At 34.5% G+C, this 22,442-nt stretch overlaps 1 protein-coding gene across 2 annotated transcripts in view; it reads left to right on the forward strand.

Annotated features, from left to right (window-relative positions):
• Nucleotides 1–20,148, forward strand: part of LOC110032599 (protein HHL1, chloroplastic) — a 46,363-nt gene extending 26,215 nt beyond the window's left edge. Inside the window, exons 6-7 of one of the 2 annotated variants that reach the window (XM_020736273.1) lie at nt 7,269–7,280; nt 7,315–7,534. In XM_020736273.1, the coding sequence (XP_020591932.1) occupies nt 7,269–7,280; nt 7,315 (13 nt within the window). In that variant the 3' untranslated portion in view covers nt 7,316–7,534. Of the gene's footprint in view, nt 1–7,268; nt 7,281–7,314; nt 7,535–20,052 lie in introns of those variants that run through there. The other variant, XM_020736272.1, reaches the window with a different exon arrangement.
• The last annotated feature ends 2,294 nt before the right edge of the window (nt 20,149–22,442 follow it).

Here is a 22,442-nt window from a genome sequence, read left to right on the forward strand (position 1 = left end):
AATTATTGTTGAACTTTCAACTAAACCGTGATCTTAAAATCAATTAAAATGATCACCTTACAATGTTATAATACTTACAAAAATTGAGTAGGATAAGCTCACCAATGTTGTTGGTTAATGATACATTTTGGCAAAAGAAAATTAATTGCAAAATTAATTTTAACACAAATTTATTGATGCCTAAATCTGTCAATCACGCGAGTATACGTGTCACGTAATATGTGGTACAAAGTCCCTGGATCGATCCTACGAGGAAATGGTTAACAATTATTCCTGACAAAGAATCTCTAGTTTACTAACCTTGTGCACTTTGCTTGGCGTGATCACAACAGAGGGTTGAAATCCTAAAATTCTAATAGAAAATAAAACATGATCGCAGACAGCGGAGAAAAAATATGAGACTCGTGCCTTTGTGATTTAGGTAGTGTGGAGATTCATAATTTTTCTTTATGTTTTCCTACGTGATAGTTATGGGCTGGAGATAAGTTTCTTCTTATGCCTATGCCTAGACCAAAAAGAATGATTAGAAACTTTTAAAGTTAAATTTCGCTTAACCTTATGGCATTTCCCGGGAATCTTTGATCACCTATCAAGGTAGCAAAATACTGCCGGAATATGTCTATTTTACGAGGATTTTGTAGTTAACCTGTGTTTCACTATACAGTGGGCAAAAGTCATAGATCACAAAAGATATTAACATCTTAATTGACCAGACTATAAGTAAATGAAATTCGAAGGTTAATCAACAACATAGAGCTATGAAAGCTCAAAAAATGCTATATGGAAAGCATCTCAAAAAAATCACGATAAATCCACTAACGTTACAACATAGAGAAACGAAAGAGAATTTAGCCACACATAGTAGAGAAAATTATAGACAAGAAAGCCATGCAGATCATCACTGTAAAAAATAAAAAAATTGTAAAACTTGCAATCAGGACTTGTTTTCTCCACAATAGTAGAAACTCTTCCTCTCATACACTAAGTCTAAAGGTTTCAATCCAAAGAGAGGAAGGAAAACCTAGGGGAGAACTTCTAATAAAATTTTATCTTCTCTTACACCCTCCAGCTGCCCAAGATGTCCTAGACTCGTTCCTATAAGCATATATACAGGCAAAGCTCGACAAAGGCAAGAAAATCCTTCCAAATTCGGTTCAGTGAAGTAGACGCGGGTGCGGCGCATAGCCGGGGCAGGTGAACAGAATCTGGAATGTATGAGCGCGGGCTGGCCACGATTCTAGTGTGAATGCTTTAACGTGGCACGGGCAAATCCTATTTTGGGCACGGGTGCACTGTTCCGGTGCATGTGTGTCGTAAGGTTGGCGCAGATGCTCTTGTTCAGCATGGAACTTGCACAAATATGACATAAGTGCCTTTCTCAAGCATTATATCAATATAAAAGATGTAAAAATATGCAATAAACATGCTAGAAATATATCACATATTTCACTCACTTCATTTTTGCAAAATGAAATGAAAACCAAGTTAAGCACATAATGATTTTCAAAATAATTTTTGTAAAGTGAAATTTTAATTTTAAGCAACATATAAATTTTGATTTAAAGCGAACAATTTTAGAATGTTCAAAAATAGTTTTAGGATATTTAATTTCAACAATATATGGATTTAACTTTAGCTACTGTAGATATTAGTCTTAGAATTAAAAATTCAACAAATTATAGATTTAACTTCTCAAATTAAGCCCCACATCCAAGTGGCTAACATGGTTGCAAACAAGTAGCTAGATTCCAATCTTTCAATGGATTTAATGGAAACAAATTGGATGCATAATGTTTCTAATGATTAAATAATGGAGGGGATTTTAATTTTTCTAAATATGAAATTTAAGCTCTAAACAAAAGATTTGATGGAATAGGAAAGGTTTTAGATTTTATAATTTAAACACATTTAATCATTCGTTGATTTAAGAATATTTGAAGAATAATTTAACCTAAAATTTTGGATGTAAAAAGAGAATATTCGGCCAGCTCATGTGAAGTAATACATCAAGTAAGCATGGTAAGTAATTGTTGAACTTATTTAGATATAAATAATACATAATTATGCATTTATGTATGTATATTCTCAAAGAAATTCATCTTAATTGAGGGCATATATTTGAAATTGCTTAAATGGTCCCCTAACTTTGATCCAAGTCAAGAACCTCCCATTGTGCTTATATGATTTAAATTGTCTGGACTCGAGCTTCACTTCTTCAATCATCAAGTACTATATGTTATTGGGGCTATCCTTAGAAAACTAATAAAGTTAAACATTGCTACTTTTAATCTGTCAAAGCCTTCTGTTGCAAGGATTTTAATAGAGAGAGATATTACACTTCCAGTTGTAGAAGAAGTCTGGCATGACACTGCTCATAATGGTTATTGACAACAAATCATTATGGAACAAAAACATTGCTACTGCAATCACTACAAGATGTTTGGCCACACACGTGAGAAATGTTTCATATTACACCCAAAGTTGAAGCCCAATATTCCAATACAACTGGATATAGATAATCCTATGACTGAACGAAATGCAATAGAACTATCTATTCCTGAATATGCTATTTCTGACACAGTTTTTTAGAACAAAGTATATAGAAACCATCTATTCCTGAACATGTTAATTCTGCCAGTGCTACCCAAGAGACAACTTTAGATCCTTCAACTTTTTGTGAACTTGTTGGTACTAATGTTAATCAAAAAGATGAGTTGCCTGCTGTCCCCATTTTTAACAATTGAAACATTCCTGCACAGCTTGAACCTACTCCCAGTGAACCTGATGACAATGATCAACAGGAACAACAAGTGGAAGATGAATGACAGATTCAAAAATACAAGAGGAAGAAAAAAGGACTGCCTCACCTCCAGAATCTCTAGGATGACAGTTTGATCATCTCGGGCGGAAGTCCCCTTTACAGTTTGTTGTTGAACTCCATTCCTAGAACTAGGGGAGGGGGAGAGGAAAACCCTTCCATCGTGATTGACCTCCTCTACTCTTGCTCAGCGCGTTTCTACGATTTCATGAAATTTAATCAAAGTTTTTGGGGGCATACATGTACATTTTGACCTTTTTTTAGTCTTGTATGCCTTGTGAGTGGGTTTCTCTTTCATTTAAACTATGAAAAATATGTGGTCAGTTTGATTTCATATTTTTCTAAAATTAAATATATATATATATATATATATATATGTATATAAAATTAAATTGACATCAAAGTTAGGATCGAATTAAATGAATAAATATAATTCAATTTGATATGAATTTTTACACACTAAAATTTATGTTTAAATTTTTATTTTGTAAAATTGAATATGCATAGAATATTTTTTTGCAAATTAATTTAATTCATAAGTTTATTTTAAGATTAATTTTGAGAAAGTATATTGAACACAATTTTATTTGTCTGAATTGGTTTGTCCGAAATACTTACGTAACAAAATACAACATCCAATCACATTTGTTATCATTAAAATCAAAGTCGACGAGTCACGAAGCTCATAGGGCTCACAAAGAGGTTGACCTCCCTCTTTGTTTATGTTGCTGCTATTGTCTATCTCCTTCCGAGCTTATCGTCGACTTTTTTTCCGCAGCAAAGAGATGTAAATGGTGACCTCTTGGTTAGCAACATTTTTCTATTTTTTTCAGCTAGCTCAACCACTTGATCCTTCATCAATCCTTTCACTAACTTTATTATTTCAATTAGTTGATCTCTGATTAGTTACTTCTTGTGTGGTGACGACTTTACCAACTATCTTTTCTTAGTATTTTACCAGTGAGTCTCTTCAATTCGCTTAGACTAGCATGGTTTAGAATCACCCACACCAGAGCTTTTTATTAGAAATTGTTGACATATAAAACTTCTTCCCATTTACCGCATTAGAGCTAATATTTGTTGTGAAGTTGAATAACATGATATCATGTGCATGGGAAATTGTGTTTGTAAAACCGTGGATCTCTTTTCTCTATTAACCCAATGAAACTTTGTTTGACTACCGTCAACATGAACTCTGACATATAGTTGCTTGCATTTTTTCCTTCCTATGTTTGATATGTCCACTGCCAACCAAGAGATAACACGTGTCCCATAAGTATTTGCCCATTAAAGGATGGCAACACCCCTTAATCTCTTTGGTGGTTTTAGAGATTCCTTTTGGTTAGCCAATAGTAATCTTGTTCCCCCTATAAATTTACGTAATAGAAAAAAGAAACATTAGGCGATCATGCGGCTATAGAGATTGAACCTATATAATGGATGCCTCTCCTCCTCCCTCTCTTTACCTTTATCAGCTCTACCCATTACGATGAAGTGGACCTTCCTCATATAGTGTATTTTTTGCTTCTTTCATAGTGGAATTCTCCATTAATTTTGTACCATGGACATAGGCTACTGTTTCCAAATGAGTGAGTTTCTCAGTTTCAATATTGTCTTCTTCTTCTTCCTTTTTCATTCATAGAGATGTTTGGTCCCCACTCTCTCCTTGGCTGCCCAGTTCATTACAAACCAATTGATCTAATGTTTCGTCATCTTCCCCTAAGCTAGTATCTCAGATTTAAGACTCGATCCATTTGTCCACTCTTTGAGCACCAACCTCTTCAAGTCATGTTGTTCCTCTCTAATGGAGAACTAGTTTTTATTGTTTACACTCATCTACTTTACGTCACTCGTTTGCTCTCTCCGGGAAGAATACAGACTATCTCGTTTGCCTTAGGTTCCCTAAAGATATATGGATTGTTTGGCCCTTTAAAATTTTCTCAGGTAAAGAGTCTTATTCATTATGTAATATTAATTTCTTTGAGTTCTCTTAGCTCCGTCTCTTATATATGATTGATCGTACTTTCTTTACTAGCCTCCATGACCTTGTATCACCCTGTTGTCACCTTTAGGTCATGTCATTCCTCCTCGAAGTTAGAACCAATCTTGCTACCTCTAATAGGACTTCAAAGCCTTCTTGCATCACTCTATTATCGCCTTTAGGTCGTTTCATGTTCTCCTCCAATGAAGGATTGATCTAACCATCTCTTGTGGCTTCAACAACCTTTCAATGTTGCTTGCAGCCTTTAGGTTGTGCTATTTCCACCGTTAAGGAGGATTGATCTAGCTATAGCTCTAATGGTGTTCAGAAACTTTCCCGCATTATTTCTTTGATACTTTTAATTCATGCAATTTCCAATTTAACAGGAGGATCTATCTGACCATTGTTCCTAGGCTCCCCAACTTCCCATGCTACCTCCATCTCTATGGAGGATTGATCCAGCCTTCTCTGGTTACCTCCGCAACCTTTTCCTATAACTCTATGCTACCTTCAAGTTGTTCCATTTCTGGCTCCAGGGGAGGACCAATTGACCGTCTTTAATCATCTTGGCGCCTTTTCTACATTATTTCATTGCCATCTTCAGGTTATGTTATCTCCACCTCTAGCTGAGGATTTATCTTGCTGCATACAATGGCATCAATGACCTTCCCACAATAGTCTTCAAATTGCATTACTTCACCTTCTTGACGATCATGGAAATGTCTCAATTCCACTTGTAGTTTATTGATATTTTCTTCAAATTTGAGGAATGGTGGCCCTACATCTCATTACATACTGCTATTGGATGTATTTTAACTGGTACTTAATCATTTATGGTTTAGGCGATCAAAATCTTTCTTTGTGGAATCAACCTATAAGACACCACAACGTATGAACTCTACTACTCATGTTTAAACAATTTGTTAGTTTGTGGTTTACATACTGCTATTGGATGTATTTTAACTGGTACTTAATCATTTATGGTTTAGGCGATCAAAATCTTTCTTTGTGGAATCAACTTATAAGACACCACAACGTATGAAAGATATCAAGTCGCTCATTTTTTTTAAATAATTACCAAGAAACATATGCAGGTTTATGATCGGGTCATTCGTTATTGGGGCACCTAGCACAATCAGCATAGCTATATGCCACATGAAGTGAAAGAACTAGTTGGAAAGAATAACCTGTATCGTGATGTCGAAATAATATATCAAATGACTAGAAAAGTAGTAACTAAATCTAATTGTTGAGATTTTGATTAACTTTTTGAACCCTAAAGTTAATATTAGGCTAGGTAATTGTCAAATTGTTTAAACTTTCTGTTAATTATCTAAATATAGTGGGATCAAGCAGAAGCACACCTTTCTCATTATGATACTTTGCATTTAATTTTTATAGAATTTCTAAGGATTTTGTAGACTAGACAAAGTAATCAATTCCTTCGTATGTTTATGTTGGTTTTGGAAAATGCCATAGGGAGTAGAATGAATTTCCAACTCTAAGAAATTAAGTGAACCAAGGTCATTTATATGAAGTGTGTCCTGAATATATTTTTGTAAACAACCTATTAGAGCCAAATCTGTCCCAATAATAATAATATCGTTAGCAATAAATAAAAGAAGAAAAATTGCACTAGATGCCTTGCAAAGAGGTAATGATGAGTTATATTGACTCTATTTAATTGAGAAACAAAATAAAGTTCACTAAAGTTTGTTGAATGTGCATCCAAAGGAGAAGCGAAAAAACTTAAGGGAAAGAATAATGTAAATCTTCTCTTTGAAATAGACTGTAAATTATTAAAAGGCAGTTAAAATTTTAAACATCTGACTAGGAAAATAACTTTATGTATCTATAATCATTGATCAATGTTATAAACTGTATATATAATTTACATGTGATATAACACGTATAATGCCCCCATACATTATTATGAATCATGTCAAAACAGTTTTAAGCGTGACTATCATATAATCGAAAAGAATGAGCTTTAATTTTCCTGATTTTGCATGTTGAATATTCAATTGTAAGCTGAGAAGAGAATTGATTTTTATCAATCAATAAATGAGAGTTAGCTTTATTTTTTCTGATTTTACATGTTGAATAATCAAATGTAAGATTTGATTTTTATCAATCAATAAATCAGAGTTTATTAAATAAGAGAAACCAATAGAATTCGAATGACATACTCATTCGTTCCATGGTTCGTCAGGAGAATGAAATGGCCTTAAAAATAGAAGGATGCTAGGGAAATATAATTGTTCAACTTGAGACTTAATTTTTCATTATGTGATCCTCCATAATGCAACCAATCTGAGAAAATAAAAAATTATAGCCTTCATCAAATTTCGGAAGGTAGCAAGTTATGGATTCTGCACTTTTTCCATAAATAACAACGTTCTGTTTCCAAAAATCACTGTTTTCTAATGTTGGAAGAGTGCTGATGGATGCGGTGTTCTGTTTCTGCAGAACAAAGAGCTGATTGCAGCTGATTGCAGCGTGATATGTGAATTTAATTGCATCAGTTTCAGTTAAGCCATGGATGGTTGATTGTGATAAAAAGCACGGACAATTTTGTAAAGTTACGTGATCTTCATAAAGCCTCTCTCTTGTTTAGTGGATTGGTTTGTAAGTATTTGGACACTTTTCGTGCTGTAAAAGTCCAAGTGAACATGCAAAAATTGAAACAATTCGACTGTATTATATGAAAAAGAGTTGATAGGATCTGTTGATAACCACGAACGAAAGGTATTTTGTGCTTTATCGTGATTATTTATAAATAGGAAGTTTTACAAACATACCACTCAATTCCTATGTAATTACATATGTAACACCTAAACTTCAACTTTTTTCCCATGCGTCACCTTATCTATGCATAAAATGGAGTATTCGCTTTTAAAAAATAGTGTATTTTTTATGTGCTATGAATGATTTGGGTGGTATTAATGTAAAAAAAATTGAAGTTTGTGTTAGAAATATAAATACTCAGGAGTAGGGTGATGTATGTAAATGCCTCTTATAAAATTTTTCTATAGATATCTCAAAGGTGATAATAATCTATTTTTTATAATTTCTCAGCTTACTTTTCTCCACTGTTTCATGAGCTATTATACATATTACTTATGTATATCTCAATGGTGATAATAATTTACTATTTATTTCCTTAATTTCTCAGCTTACTTCTCTCCATTGTTTCATGAGAAAGTGATCTTCTTTGTTAAGAGTATACAATGCAAAAACCAATGCATGTTGTTTTGATAAAATAAACTAGTGAAATGTCACCTCCCAAAAGAACTTTTAGGGGTGGTGGGCAACCCAAGATTTAAGTATTGTTTTTCGACTTTACACCTAGTTGATGTGGGACTCTTTGTCTGTGACATTCTCTTCCACCCAATCACGTGACGCCCTCATCACGGATCGACTCCATCGAGGGTCCTATTAGACCATGGAGAGTCCACACACCTGGCAGACAATAATCTGCTCTGATATCATTTGTCACCTCCCAAAAGAGCCCTTAAGAGATGTGGGCAACTCAGGACTTAAATACTGCTTTTCGGCTCTACACGTAGTCGATGTGAGACTATTTGTCTATGACAGAAAGCTCAAAATGCCAAATCCTTTCCCATGCTTCAGAGTAGAGTTAATACATGGAGTATTAAGACTGATTCTTTTATAAATAATGGTAACAAATAATATTTAAAAAATAGAGGAAATGAGAGCGGAATAAATACAATAAAATTAATTTATGCAAAAACCAATGCATGTTGTTTTGATAAAATAAGCTAGTGAAATGTCACCTCCCAAAAAAGCCCTCAATAGAGGTTTGAGGTGGGCAGCCCAGGACTTAAGAGCTCTTTTGGCCCTACACCTAGTTGATGTGGGACTATTTGTTCGTAACATTCTCCTCCACCCAATCACGTGACGCCCTTGTCACTGATCGGTTCCACCAAGGGTCCCACTGGACCATGGAGAGTCCACACACCTGGCAGAGAGTAATCTGCTCTGATACCACTTGTCACCTCCTAAAATAGCCCTTAAGAGAGGTGGGCAACCCAGGACTTAAATACTGCTTTTCGGCTCTACACCTAGCCGATGTGAGACTATTTTTCTGTGACAAAAAGCTCAAGATGTCAAATCCTTTCCCATGCTCCGATGTAGAGTTAATACCTGGAGTGTTAAGACTGATTCTTTTATAAATAATGGTACCAAGTAATATTTAAAAAATAGAGGAAAGGAGAGCGGAATAAATACAATAAAATTAATTTTAAATAACTATTAATTAACATTATCTTAAAGAAGTTTGAATCTATATATTTATTTTTTATGTGATATTTTCTTAAAATTAATATTTGTTCTTCCAGACGGAAGCTAGTCATTGGTTGTGTCAGCTACGGTTCCTTACTGAAACAACCAGGCTGATGGAGTTAATTGATAAAAAAGATCAATTACAAATAATCAAAATTTGAATCTTTAAAAATTTTCTTGATCGAGCAGATTGATGGATAGATAGAAATATTTTTTTTTACTCAATCCCTTTTTTTAAAAAGTATTGCTCTGAAATTGGTAGTTCTCGCCTAGAGAAAAAAAATATGTAGAAAGTGGACGGTTCTAAACTGTCTTGAAAAGCTGAAGCAGGGTTACATGGAGGAGTTGAGTTGGTAGAAATTATTTTCTCTAACTAGGAGTCCCAAAATTGATGCATATTCTAACCACTAATTTTTAATATAGTTATTAATAAGGCTCGACATCTGATTAAAAAAAAAAACCCGTTCTACTTGCATCGCCACCTGGTTACAAGCGTTTAGGAAATTCCAATTAGGAGAATCAAATATGTGATATTTTCTCTTATAAATTTCATATTTCATTTATTTATTGTAAGGATTTTACGCTTGGGAACGAGTTTTTTTGTTATATTTTATATATTATGGTTGTTTAGTGTGTCTCGGGGAGGCGTGGAGGCATGGAGCGATCAAACATGGTGTATCTGTGCAACCTTGTAGCTTGCTTATGTCAGGTTGTGGTGCATCTATGTTGGATCTGACGTACCAACGCCCTGTTTTGCTAGTAAGAGTTTTTTTGTTATATTTTATATATTATGGGTGTTTAGTGTGTCTCGGGGAGTTATAATATGAAGTGGACCAAAATTGAGCATAGTGTAGTTGACCCATGCGCCCCCCCCCCACCTTCTTTCTCGCATGGAGGCATGGAGCGATCAAACATGGTGTATCTGTGCAACCTTGTAGCTTGCTTATGTCAGGTTGTGGTGCATCTATGTTGGATCTGACGTACCAACGCCCGGTTTTGCTAGTAGCTTATTTTGGCAAGCGATTAAAATGTCTTTTTGGGCTATGATTATATTATGAGATGTTATAAAGGCTTTAGGGTGATTTTTGGGCTTGTGGGGCTCTCCTCCCTTTACCTTAAGAAAGCCTTATGTGATTCCCTTGGGTTTTACATGGGAAAAGTTTTTTTCTAGTGCTTTTTGTGAGAGAGTTTTGGAGAGATTGGAGAGGATGAGATTATTTGTGTGCTTATACAAGGGAGATCACATGGAGTGCTTGCATTGTAAGGGGAGGATCGAGGGGGCAATGTTTATCTTGTTTGATTGCTTGTACTAGATTTACATGCTTGATTTCTTATTTACACTAAGGTTTTTCCTTTTTCTTAAATCATACAAAGTAGCTAAATAATTCTCATGTTTCAATGATTAAGGTTTGTGAGTGAATTGGATATTTTCTCCATTATTTTTGCATAGACCTTTTTTTGTTTTGATTTGATTACATTGATGTATTAACTTTTCGGTTTTCATTTACTTCTAATCTAACCAATTAGAAGTTGAAATCTCTTATGTTTAAGACTTCTAACATTTGACTAGAAAAACAAGTAGGTTAACACACAGTCACCTAGTGGAATAGACATATTTCCAAAAAAGGATTGCAACCTAGATAGGGGACTAGAGGATTCTGGGGAAACTTTTCATTGTTAAGCCCCTTTGACTGTAATGTGGGTTTCCAATGCTTCTTAAAACCTAGACATATGCTAAGGAGGACTTGTCCTTGGTTATTAAGGACAACATGGGGATCTCATAGTAAAACTTCGAGGATTCACTTAATCATAGTAACAAGAGTATGATGTCCATCACCTCTAGAAAACTCTATAACCCACTTCTATTTTTTGCTTTAGGATTTTAGAATCGTTCACCTTCTGAAAATCTAAACCCCTAGAATTAGAGGTTTAGTAAACTAAAACTTCGTTTCTTAGAAAAAATTACTAGTTTTCTCGTATGATCGATATGCAAATTCATAATCTATATATTACTTAGATTGACATCTATACTTACGTGATTGATCGATTGCTTCGTAGTGATTTCGAGCATTAAGTTATTAGTGTTGTTATTAGGGAAAGGAAGTCATTTTTTTTTAATTTAGATGAATTTTAGTTGAACTATTTCGTATTTAGGTTTAAACATTTTCTTTTTTCTCTGTGTTGTTTGCTTCTGTTTTCTTACATTTTGATCTATTTTTAGAAAATCCAAAAATATTGCATCTTTCACTTTCTATGGTGTTGCATGTTTATTTGGCGTGTTTGAATCATCACTGTCTGTGTTGCATTTGATCAGGGTACCTAGATGACAGACATTGTTGGCTTAGTTAGTGCCCTTTGAACCTAAAATAAAAAAAAACCATCAACGATAGAATTCAAAAAATAACAAAACCTTGAAGGCACCCCTTAACAATGTCAAATCCCCGAGGAAACCAATGCAAACCTCTTAGAGAGTATGTCCACTCATTAGTAGCAGGAATGCACATGAGTCTTAATTACCTTGACGTATAAACCCAACATTTGAACTTAAACCTAAGCTCATACAAATGGTTCAAAAAATTAGTATTGTGGATCAACCACTGAAGACGCATACATTCACTCAGATTGTTCTTTTATAACCGTGTCACTTTCAGGAATAGCAGTGTCCCTAATGATGTTAAGGCCATTCCCTTTCTCACTTAGTTATAAAGCCAAGATGTGAACCTACTCCTTATTACTGGGATTGATCGCCACTTTAAACTAATTAACCCAAAAATTCATGGCCAAATACTTTCCTCTACCCAAAACTATCAAACTTAGGCATGTCATAATATCCTTCATCCAATTAGATGGAGAGTCCATTTATGAAGCTTGGGAGAGGTTCAAAGAACTGACTAGAAAGTGCCCACAGTACACCTTATATGACTACCTGCTCATTCAAATCATTTATAATGGTCTACTGAGATGTTTAAGGTTAACCACAAACATTGCAATTGGGAGAGAGCGATCTCTTATGTCAAAAACATTTGTGGAGGTTTTTTTTTATCGAGGAAATGTCAACAAATATTGGTCATTGTTCATCCGAGAGAGTCACCCCTGAGAAGGTAACCGGTGTGCATAAGATTGATGTTCTAACTATCCTAGCCTCAAAAGTTGTTATCATTTCTTGGAAGTTAGTCAACTTATGAATGAATTCAAGGTTAGGATGCCTACCCAATGACGAGATAAATTATGAAATAGTAGGTTATTCTAGCACGATTTCTTTGGAGACCCTAAATATTGTAGGAAATAGTTCAACAACTCCGATTCAATTACCTTCAACTTAGGCTAAAAGAACCACTCAAAATTCGACTGGACCAATAATAAACTAAGTGTAGGAAACTAGCAATTGGGGAGAACCCAATCCAACCCTATCAGAAATTAAAACAACCGGGGAAGTAGCTACATTCAATCGACTTACCACATGGACTTGCTTCTAACCCCAATTTAGGGAGAAGAAATTGTATTTGAAAGAATTAGTAGCAAATATGGGGAATCATATACAAAGGCAAACTAGTGTCATAAGAAACAAAGAGAAATAACTTGAGAAGTTAGCTAATTTTTTAAGCAATGGACCCCAAGGGATGCTACTTGCTAAAAATGAAGCAAATTCTGAGGAAGAATGAAAAGAGAAAGTGTAATTTGTTGGACTTAGAAGTGGGAAGGAGCGAAAGACATCCCAAGGAAGGAGAGTAGTCTTGTATAGTTAGATCCTTAGTATAAAATACCTAGGGTGCATTTGGGGTGGCTGCTACTTTTCCAAGAAGCAACTGTAAGCTGCTTCTTGGAGAAGCAGCTTATCAGGAGCTGTTAGAAAGCTGTTGATGAAGAAGCATGAGTTTATTTGGGAGATATATTGTGTTATTGTTGCTTTTGATGAGGAAGTCTATTTTGCCCTTATATACGTAACATATTTGAATAATTGTAGTTTTTAGAAATATTACAACCAAATAATAGAAAGAGGTCCTACTACCTAAAAAACATCAGTACAGTACAAAATACTCTAACACATGAAAAAGTGATCAGTTATTTAAACCATATAATTAAAATAATGAGGACAACCACAATAACCAACAAAACTAAAATGATGTTTGTCTTCAAGTCCTGACAATCAAGACTTCAGAACAGTCTCCTCTCCATGTCAGCATTTCTCCTCACCAGATTACGGTCCAAAGGCAACTCATCAGTGTCATGAGCCCAATGGAAAAAGTCACAATCTTTAGGATTCATGTTTTGTGATAAGAGTAAAATTTTCTCCCTTAGCTGCCTTCCTATCTCTATTGGTATTGAACACACCTAACGCCATAATGATAGAGCAGAATTTTCAAGTATTTAATGTTGTTGAATTCATATTTTTTGTTATTATAATGCACTATAAATTCATTTAATAAAAAATAAGTAGATAAAATATGAATCATCCAAAGAAATATGAAACAAGCTAGATCCTTTATCAATTTGGTCTAAAGTTGGAAAAGGATTCCTGGTTAGTCCTATAGAGAGGGCACAGTGGGTAATCTAGAAGTGACATGCTAGAATCTACTCAACATAACCATATAAGCTAGACCTAACTTTAGATTAGTCAATGTTCTTTATGCTCGGAAGGGGTAAAGAATATGTATGCTCATATTTGTCACAATACTTCATTTTCATCTTTAATCATTTGATTCCTGCACTGATTTACAATCTCTTTGCAAGGGAAACGATTCTTTATTATAATCATACTTAAAATTTAGAGAATTTGCATTTACTTTCAGTTTAAATTAGAACTAGTCACTTTAGTTACTTCCTTTTACAAACAGTTCGATATTATTCTTCTGCGAATTTAGTTTACAGTTTAAGTAAAAATATTTCTAAGTTAGCATAGTAAATTCCTTATTCCCTGTGGGTTTGATACTGAGATTATTTAAAGAAAACTTTATTACTTGAAACGATACGTATAGTTGCGTAGTACCCATAGTGTATAAACTATTAATCAATTTAATCACACATTTATTTTGCACACTAATCACTGAATATAAATTTGGGTCAACATTTTGGTCATCTTTTCGGACTTAAAAAATTATGTAATTGCGGATCATATCAATTTTTTTGCTCAATTGCTGGGGAATTAACTGAATTTTTAGACTTAGAAATTTTTATTTTTATTTTGTTGTAGATTTGTTTTAGGAGAATTGCATTTTATTTTCTTTTATCAGTATTTGTTTATTTTCTAAAAAAATATAAAAACATAAAAAAATTTGAAAAATAAAAATTCTAAAAAAATTGAAAAATAAAAATATTTTTATTTTGAGTGTTCTATTTTACTTTTAATTTTGCATGTGTAGTTCGAGATCTGAAGGATTAGTGCCCTATGATTCTGAGTTAGAACGAATCATTAGAAAATTTTGAAAATGAAAAGAACTTCATAATTTTCAAGAAATGGAAAATACATCGCAAAATCACTTAAATAAACAAACTGTTGAAAATGAACATCATGATTTTACAAAGACCTTTAAGGGATTATGCAAACCCTGCAACAGATGAATTTCACTTAAGTATATAAACTCTTGCGGCTAACTCATTTGAACTTAAACCTGCTATTTTACAAATGATACAAAACAATCAATTTGTGGGGACACCATCTGAGGATCCAAACTTACACCTTGCAAGATTTTTAGAACTGTGTGCGATATTTAAATATGATTGTGTATCAACTGATGTTATTAGACTTAGAATTTTTTTTTTCATTAATGGATAAAATTAAGATGTGGTTAAATTCATTATCATCCGGATCTATTAGAACTTGGGGGAGTTAGAATAAAAATTCTATGCTAATAATTTTTCACCTTCAAAAATTGCTAAGCTTACAAATGATATTGACTCTTTTACTCAATATGAAGTGAGTCAATAAACGAAGTATGAGAATAATTTAAAGAACTTCATAGAAAATGTTCACATCACGTCTTGCCAGACTAGTTAATTATTCAAACATTTTATAATGGGTTGGTAGAATCCCTTAGATCTATTATTGATGTTGCTGCTGGAAGATCATCAATGTCAAAACCATTCGATGAAGCTTATGCATTAATTGAAGAGATGACTACAAATAATTTTCAATGACCCTCTGAAAGGGTAAATCCTAAGAAAGTTGCTAGTGTTCATGATGTAATTTCTATACTGACATCTCAAGTTGTTGTAATATCTATGAAGTTAGATTAATTTAGAATGAACTTTTCTCAAACATCTCATGTGATAGACGAAAATTCATTAGGTCAGATGATTGATTCTCAACTGACATTAGAGACATTAAATGCAATTAAAAATAGATCCAATAATCCATATTCTAACTATTATAATTCTGGTTGGAAAAATCACTCTAACTTTAACTAGAATAATAATTTTGGTGGCAGAAATCAACATTGGGGGAACAATCAAGCAAACTAATTCAAAAACTGGAACAACCAGGGTAATATTAGTATATTAGTTATAGACATTTTTATCCTCCAGGATTTACAAGTAACAAACAACTTAAGGAGAAAAACTTGTCTATAGAAGAAGTGATGTTACAGACGGGGAATAAATTACAAAGTCAAAGTGTTGCCAAAAGAAATATTGAGAATCAACTGGTACAAATCACTAATGCACTTAGCAATAGACCTCAGGGAACGCTTCTTAATAACGTTGAAATAAATCCCAAAGAAAAGAACAAGAAGCAAGAGCAAGTTAAAGTTGACCAACTCAGGAGTGGAAGGGAACTAAATGTTGGAATTCGAAAGGAGATGAAGTTGAGGAGGAGAACAAAGAAAATAAAACACATGAAGAAATTGTTCCTAAGGAGGTTGAAAAACCTATCTCTCCAACTAAGATCAATTTAAAAGGACCACCATCACAATTTCATCAAAGTCTTAGATAGCAGAAGTTGGATCAACAATTTTCATGATTTTTTAAGATATTTAAAAGCTTATAATTAACATTTCTTTTGTTGAAGCCTTGGAACAGATGTCAAGTTATGTTAAATTTATGAAAGAAATTTTGATAAAAAAGAGGAAGTTCAAAGATTATGAGACTGTTACACTAAGTGAAGAATGCAGTGCAATAATTCAGAAAAAAACTCTCAAAAACTCAAGGATTCTGGTAGCTTCACTATACTTTGTGCAATTGGAGATATATTTTGTGGAAAAGCTTTATGTGATTTAAAAGCTAGCATTAACCTCATGTCACTGTCTATATTCAGAATATTAGGCTTAGGAGATATTTCTCCCACTACTGTAACTCTTCAGTTAGCTGATTGATCTATTACTTATCCTAAGGGGGTTATAGAATATGTACTTATAAAAGTGGATAAATTTATCTTTTATGTGGATTTCATTATTTTAGATATGAAGGAAGATAAATAAATACCTATCATTTTGGCGAGACCTTTCCTAGCCACTAGTCGAGCAATTATAGATGTGCAAAAATGAGAGTTGACTATGAGAGTTAATGACTAGAAAGTCACTTTTAATGTGCTAAAATCGATGGAGTATCTAGCTATTAGAAAATATAATAAATGTTACAGAATGGATACTGTTGATTATTTGATTAATAGTCATTTAAGAGAAAGATATGAAGTCAAAATACATAAATGAGAAATGGGTGATGAAAATGAAATTGATTTGGAAGATAAATCAAATGAGAAAAATATTGAGGATTCAAATTATGTTCAGGAAAGTTTTGAGATTTTAGACACTACTAAAAATAATAAACCTCTGATTCCCTTGTTCCCAAATGTTTGGTCCGTCTCTTTCTCTTGCAAGATCACATGAGGAATATCAAAAGAAACAATGCATTTTAACTGAAGAACAATAACACTAATAGATAAGAGTTTACTGGAAAAGAAGTATGCAAACATTGGGCAGTCATATGATTGTTACATCTTATTGTGCCCTTAACAACTACAGGTTGTGATGTACCATCAACCGTCTATATACTCTCAGGTACTGCTAGATGAGTATATGAAGATAACTCTCCAACAATACTTATCACGTGATGAGAAGCACCAGAATCTATGATCCATTATGATGATTCTTTAGTGGAAAAAGAGGCAAGAGCAAGTGTGTCACCAGTACATTTGTTGAAGCGAGAATAAGTTGCAATGTTACCCCTTGATGCCGATGGTTTTTGGACACTACTGAAAATAACAAACATCTAAATATATTATCAAAGTACTCATAGTCGTCTTCCCTCTTCATGGCTAGGGGGACTCTTCTGACACTGGGCACCAGACATTAATATCAGGGTTGTTTATTTCTTTCTCGGGTCAAACACTTCATATGACTTCCATCATCTGATCCTTCAACTCCTAGATTTATTGGGCCACAAATTCTATGGTGCTCTCGATGTTGATGGTGTCTAAGTTATGAAGTTTTTATCCTTGGGCTACTCCTCTTCTTGTTTGTGGCATGAGTCGCCCTCACTGCACCTTTTACGATGTTGAATCCAAAATTGTTCACAAATCACAGCTAAAGAATAGTGTAAATAAAGAGAGAGAGAGAGAGAGAGAGAGAGAGAGAGAAGAAGAAGAAGAATGATCAATCGTGCCTTTTTCATATAATTGTTTCCTCAATTTATAGGAGCTGTTATAATGATGATATTATATTTTTGCCCCTATTTGAAATGAGTTTGTACTAGAAAATTTATTATATTTGACATGTATGAGCTTATCATCCGACTGTTTTCTTACTCGGTCGGCTAAGCTTAGTTCGCTTCGGGTCCACTGAATCAGCTTGATCAGCTAAGCTTGGTTTATATGGGTCGATCGGCTAAACTAGCCTTTGGGACATCCATGAGTTGGTTGGAGATACTATAGAATTATATCTTCTCTCGTATCGACTCTATTGTAGGGTAAGCTACATATCAAGACGTCGTTCTTGTATTAGTTAGGGTAAGCTACATGTCAAGACATCGTTCTTATATCAGTTGGCTCAAGTGCTCTTTTGTCTTATTTCTATCTGAATGTCCAGTGGTCTTCTTGTTTGTCTCATGGTCCAGTCAGCTTTGATTTTGTTGGCTTGACTTATATGACTTTGTTCGATATGTCAAAGGGACCTCAAAATCTCCTAGCCAACTTTTGTTCTACTCTTCACTTTTGGACAATTGAATCTCTTTAAGATAAATGCTGCCACTTTTTTGTTGCACAAAAATTGATCTAAAATTGGTTCATAACTAGTTTAGTCAGAAAAGCAGGCTTGATCAAAATTTTAACCCCTAAAAACAGTATTTGCTCTAAAACACCAAATGTATCTAGCACAAAAAATGACTTTAAAGCACATATGCAACTATGTGCATACCTAACATATAAAAAAATTATGATAAAACAAATATACATAGATCTATAAAACCTAAAAAATTATTCTAAAATTGAGTGTTATGCACGTAAAACTTCGTTCAAAAATTAAAATATTAACATCAGTATGTTATCCAGCTTATTGAAGGTCTTTAGAGGAGAGGTTACGAGCGACTTGCATGTGCCCAAATAAGCAAATATATTTCATTCTTTTTTTTAATTATTTAATTATCATTAACACGTATGTACGCTTCTATTTACATAGAAAAGTGCTTAAATCAGTGTACAGGAATTTAGCTAAAAAGCACAGATTAACAATAAAACGAGACTTGCAGCTGAAAATAAAGGGGGTGCCTTTACATATGTAGCAACCAATTCTTATGTATTAACTTATCAATCATTTAAATCTTAATTTTTACATACGGATCAACTGATGCTTTTATTTTCAGGATAGATTAGGTGATCAGCAGGTAAGAATGAAAATTTAGGTGGTGGATATGTTAATACATGGGAATTGGGAGGTACATATGTAAAAATTACTATTGGCAAAAACTTTAGCTTCCTTGGGAGCAATTATTACATACGGAGCATGTACACAACACTATGTGATGCCTCAAGTAATATGCCGTCATGTATGCTATATCGGGCCCATCTCTCGCGGAGTTTATTGAAGTGGAACCGCGGAGGTGATTGGGAGGTTAATTAGGGGTTACTGGGGATTATTAGGAGCATTAATTCTAATAACGCCGCAATAATCTCTCAATAACCTCCCAATATCATCCGTTGTTACACTCTCAATAACCTCCGCCGTTACACTCCATAATAACCTCATAATAACACCCCAATAACCCCCCAATAATCTTCGCCCCATACACAATCCCCGCAATAACCTCATAATAACACCCCAATAATCCCTCAATAATCTCCGGGGTTTCACTTCAATAACCTTCACGTGGCGACATATTACTGGAAGTCCGCACACAGAGGTGCGTAAGTGCTGCATATGGAATAATTTCTCCTTCCTCCTTAGGGAGACAAAACACTAAAGGCAATGGCTATCAGCTCATTTGACAACAGAAAACCTTCTGGATCACTTAGCCTGAAAAAGGCAATTCTCCTCCCCAACCCGCTACCACCATTCAACTCCAAATCGAATCCCTCAAAGGAGAAAGCTTTCCTATCCCCATTCATGGCGACCACATGCCCGCTCTCCACATGCGGCCTCCACGCCCTGCACAGAGACAGCACCACTGACTCCCCAAAGCACTTTTCAAACCCTTTAACATCCAATCCTCTTGCAGTCCTCAACGAAAGCATCACCAAATCCATGGCCATTTCCTTGTCCCTAACAATGCTGGTGTTGCCGTTCGCTGACACGCTTCCGGCTTCCAGCTCGTTGACGAACACTTCATACTCTTTCAGTTTTCTGGGTCTTGAGAACCGGACTCCATTAATGTAGCTTGCTGAGCTCAGGCCAAAGCCGTAGAAAGCTTGGTTCTGCCAGTAGGTGAGGTTGTGCCTGCACTCATGTCCGGGCTTGCAGTAGCTGCTGATCTCGTAGTGCTCGTAGCCGGCATTTTTTAGTGTTTCTGATGCCATCTTGTACAGGTCTGCAGATTGGGATTCTGCTGGTAAAGGGAACTCGCCGGGGGTGTATCTGTAAATGGAAGGTGCAGATTCAGCAATGAATAAGTGAAATTGCCATTTCCATGAATCATAAGTGTGAATTCAAGGTTCAGGGGATAAATATCTGAAAGCTGGGATGAATATTATAAACAGGTAAATTAATTCCAGTTGCATTTAAATGCATTAAAACTATATTCTTTGAGAATACTGGAGTCATACAATTGTCCTGTGAATTGCAAGATGTAAAGCAGTTGCACAGTTTCCAACTAATTATAATGGAGCTTCTTTGGAGGAAATCCAGATTAATGAGGTTATAATTGGGTCATAATTTTTCCCAACTATTAGTTTTTTTCTTTTCTTGTTTCTCCACAAAGAATTTTTTAATCAACTAAATCATCAAACAACTCTATCTGTGCACTCATTTACACTCCATTCTATGGGAGACCGTTTTAGATCAATTTTGTATAATTAGAGGCTAACTTAAGGAAGATACTCTGAGACCAAATTGATCACATAAAATAGATCTGGAGATTTATTTGGACTTTTTTAAATCTGGAAAAAAATAAAGCTCGGTGATTTTGGATTACAGCATAAGTTTTATTTCAAACCAAAAAAGAAAAATTTAATGAAAAAGTTTATGTCAAGATGACCTTGAAAATCATTGAAATTACTTTAAGATTTGTGTTCTCTCTCACTGTCTTTGTTCATGTATATGTATATAAGATCTCACAAATTGAATATTTCTGCAATGTCACAAATTTACAAGTCATGTCTCCACAAAAGTAAGACCAAGTCGAGATTAAGGATAAAGTACTAAGCCTATGAGCTCTTGAGAATATTTGATCCATCCACTACTCCTATGAATTGCAATTTCAAATGATTATAATAAAGCTTTCGATAGAGAAAACACATATAAATGGGATTGCAATCGAGTCCAAATGTTTTCCAGGCAATTTTTTTTTTTTTCAGAACATTTTCTAAATCAACTTATATATCCAAAAATGAGTTCCTTTAAGTAACAGGAAAGCCCAAATATTAAATGGGCCTCATGGGTTAACAAGTTCTTTAACTGGCTCACACTACCCAATTCTTATTCCAAACTCACACGAGCAGGTTGAACCTTCCCACCAAACTCATTGACAACTATCTGGCCACGCAACCGAGCTCAACGAGCAGTTCTTCGAGATAGAAGGAAGACAACTCTAGTCTATCAGCATACATATCGTCATTTATTAACAGTATGAGAAATCATATCAACAATCTTGTCGAAAACGAGTCTCATGAGGCTCCGTACAATCCAACCTATAAACCTAAATTTTATGATTTATTATTTAAACTCCTCTGTGGGTACATAGGCTCCATAGCATATAAATAAGAAGAAAAAATGAAAGGGGGATATATCTATCAATTTTGGACCCTTAAAAAAACTCTCTTAGTATGTCTCTTTCTAAAAATCTCTCAGCTTCTTCAAACTTCTTTCTCAATGTCCCTCCCGGATTGTATAAGTCCGCGAATTATTAGAGATATCACATCCCAAAAGGAATCAGCATTGTAAAAGGTACGGTGAGTGTAAAACTCATTAATAAGATCAAATGAGAAGATCTATTATTTCAAGGAGAAATGAAGAATAATAATGGATTGTGCCGGAGAATTCGTGATGTAGCAAGTGAATGAACTCAGAGAACAAATGAATAAGAGGATAGAAGAAGTAAGACAAGAGGCGTTCATAACCCATTCTAGAAACCGTTTAAGAAGTCATACATGATTTTCAGGTTCAGTGGCGCAAAGGCAAGAACAATAAAGGGACTAACCACCTAGAGAAGAGGCATCTCAAGTAAGAACGAGGAGAGACCTAGATCCGACATTAGAAGAAGATGATGAATATAGTGATGATGTGCCACCTATTCAAGAAGAACGAATGTTGGATTCCTCAGAAGATGAGGAAAGAGGAAGATGACGAGGAAAGAGAAGATTACTAGAGAATGCATTTTTCTGAGAAATCACTGAAGCAGAACACCCAGGAGGTTCAAAATCCCTTCTCTCGACTCTTAGAAAGGAATAACTAATCCTATCGATGATGTAGCTTCTTTCGAATCAGCAGTCTTCCTATTACGAGTAAACGACACCTTTAAGTGATGTTTATTCCTCACAACACTCAAGGAGTCGACTTTGTACTAGTTCATCAACTTGTCAATAAGTGTTATTACCTCTTTTGGCGAAATCAAATAGATATCCAAAGCTCAATTTTGTCAGCGCTCAAAAGCCATAAAAAAGCTCTTAAGCCTTGCTAAGAATCTGAGAGCTCCATTCAAAAGCCTGTTGGGCTTTATTAACATATTCCAACGCGAGATGCTTGACATTAGAAATCTTGA

This window comes from Phalaenopsis equestris, unplaced genomic scaffold, assembly GCF_001263595.1.
Source record: "Phalaenopsis equestris unplaced genomic scaffold, ASM126359v1 Scaffold000979, whole genome shotgun sequence".
Taxonomy (NCBI): domain Eukaryota; kingdom Viridiplantae; phylum Streptophyta; class Magnoliopsida; order Asparagales; family Orchidaceae; genus Phalaenopsis; species Phalaenopsis equestris.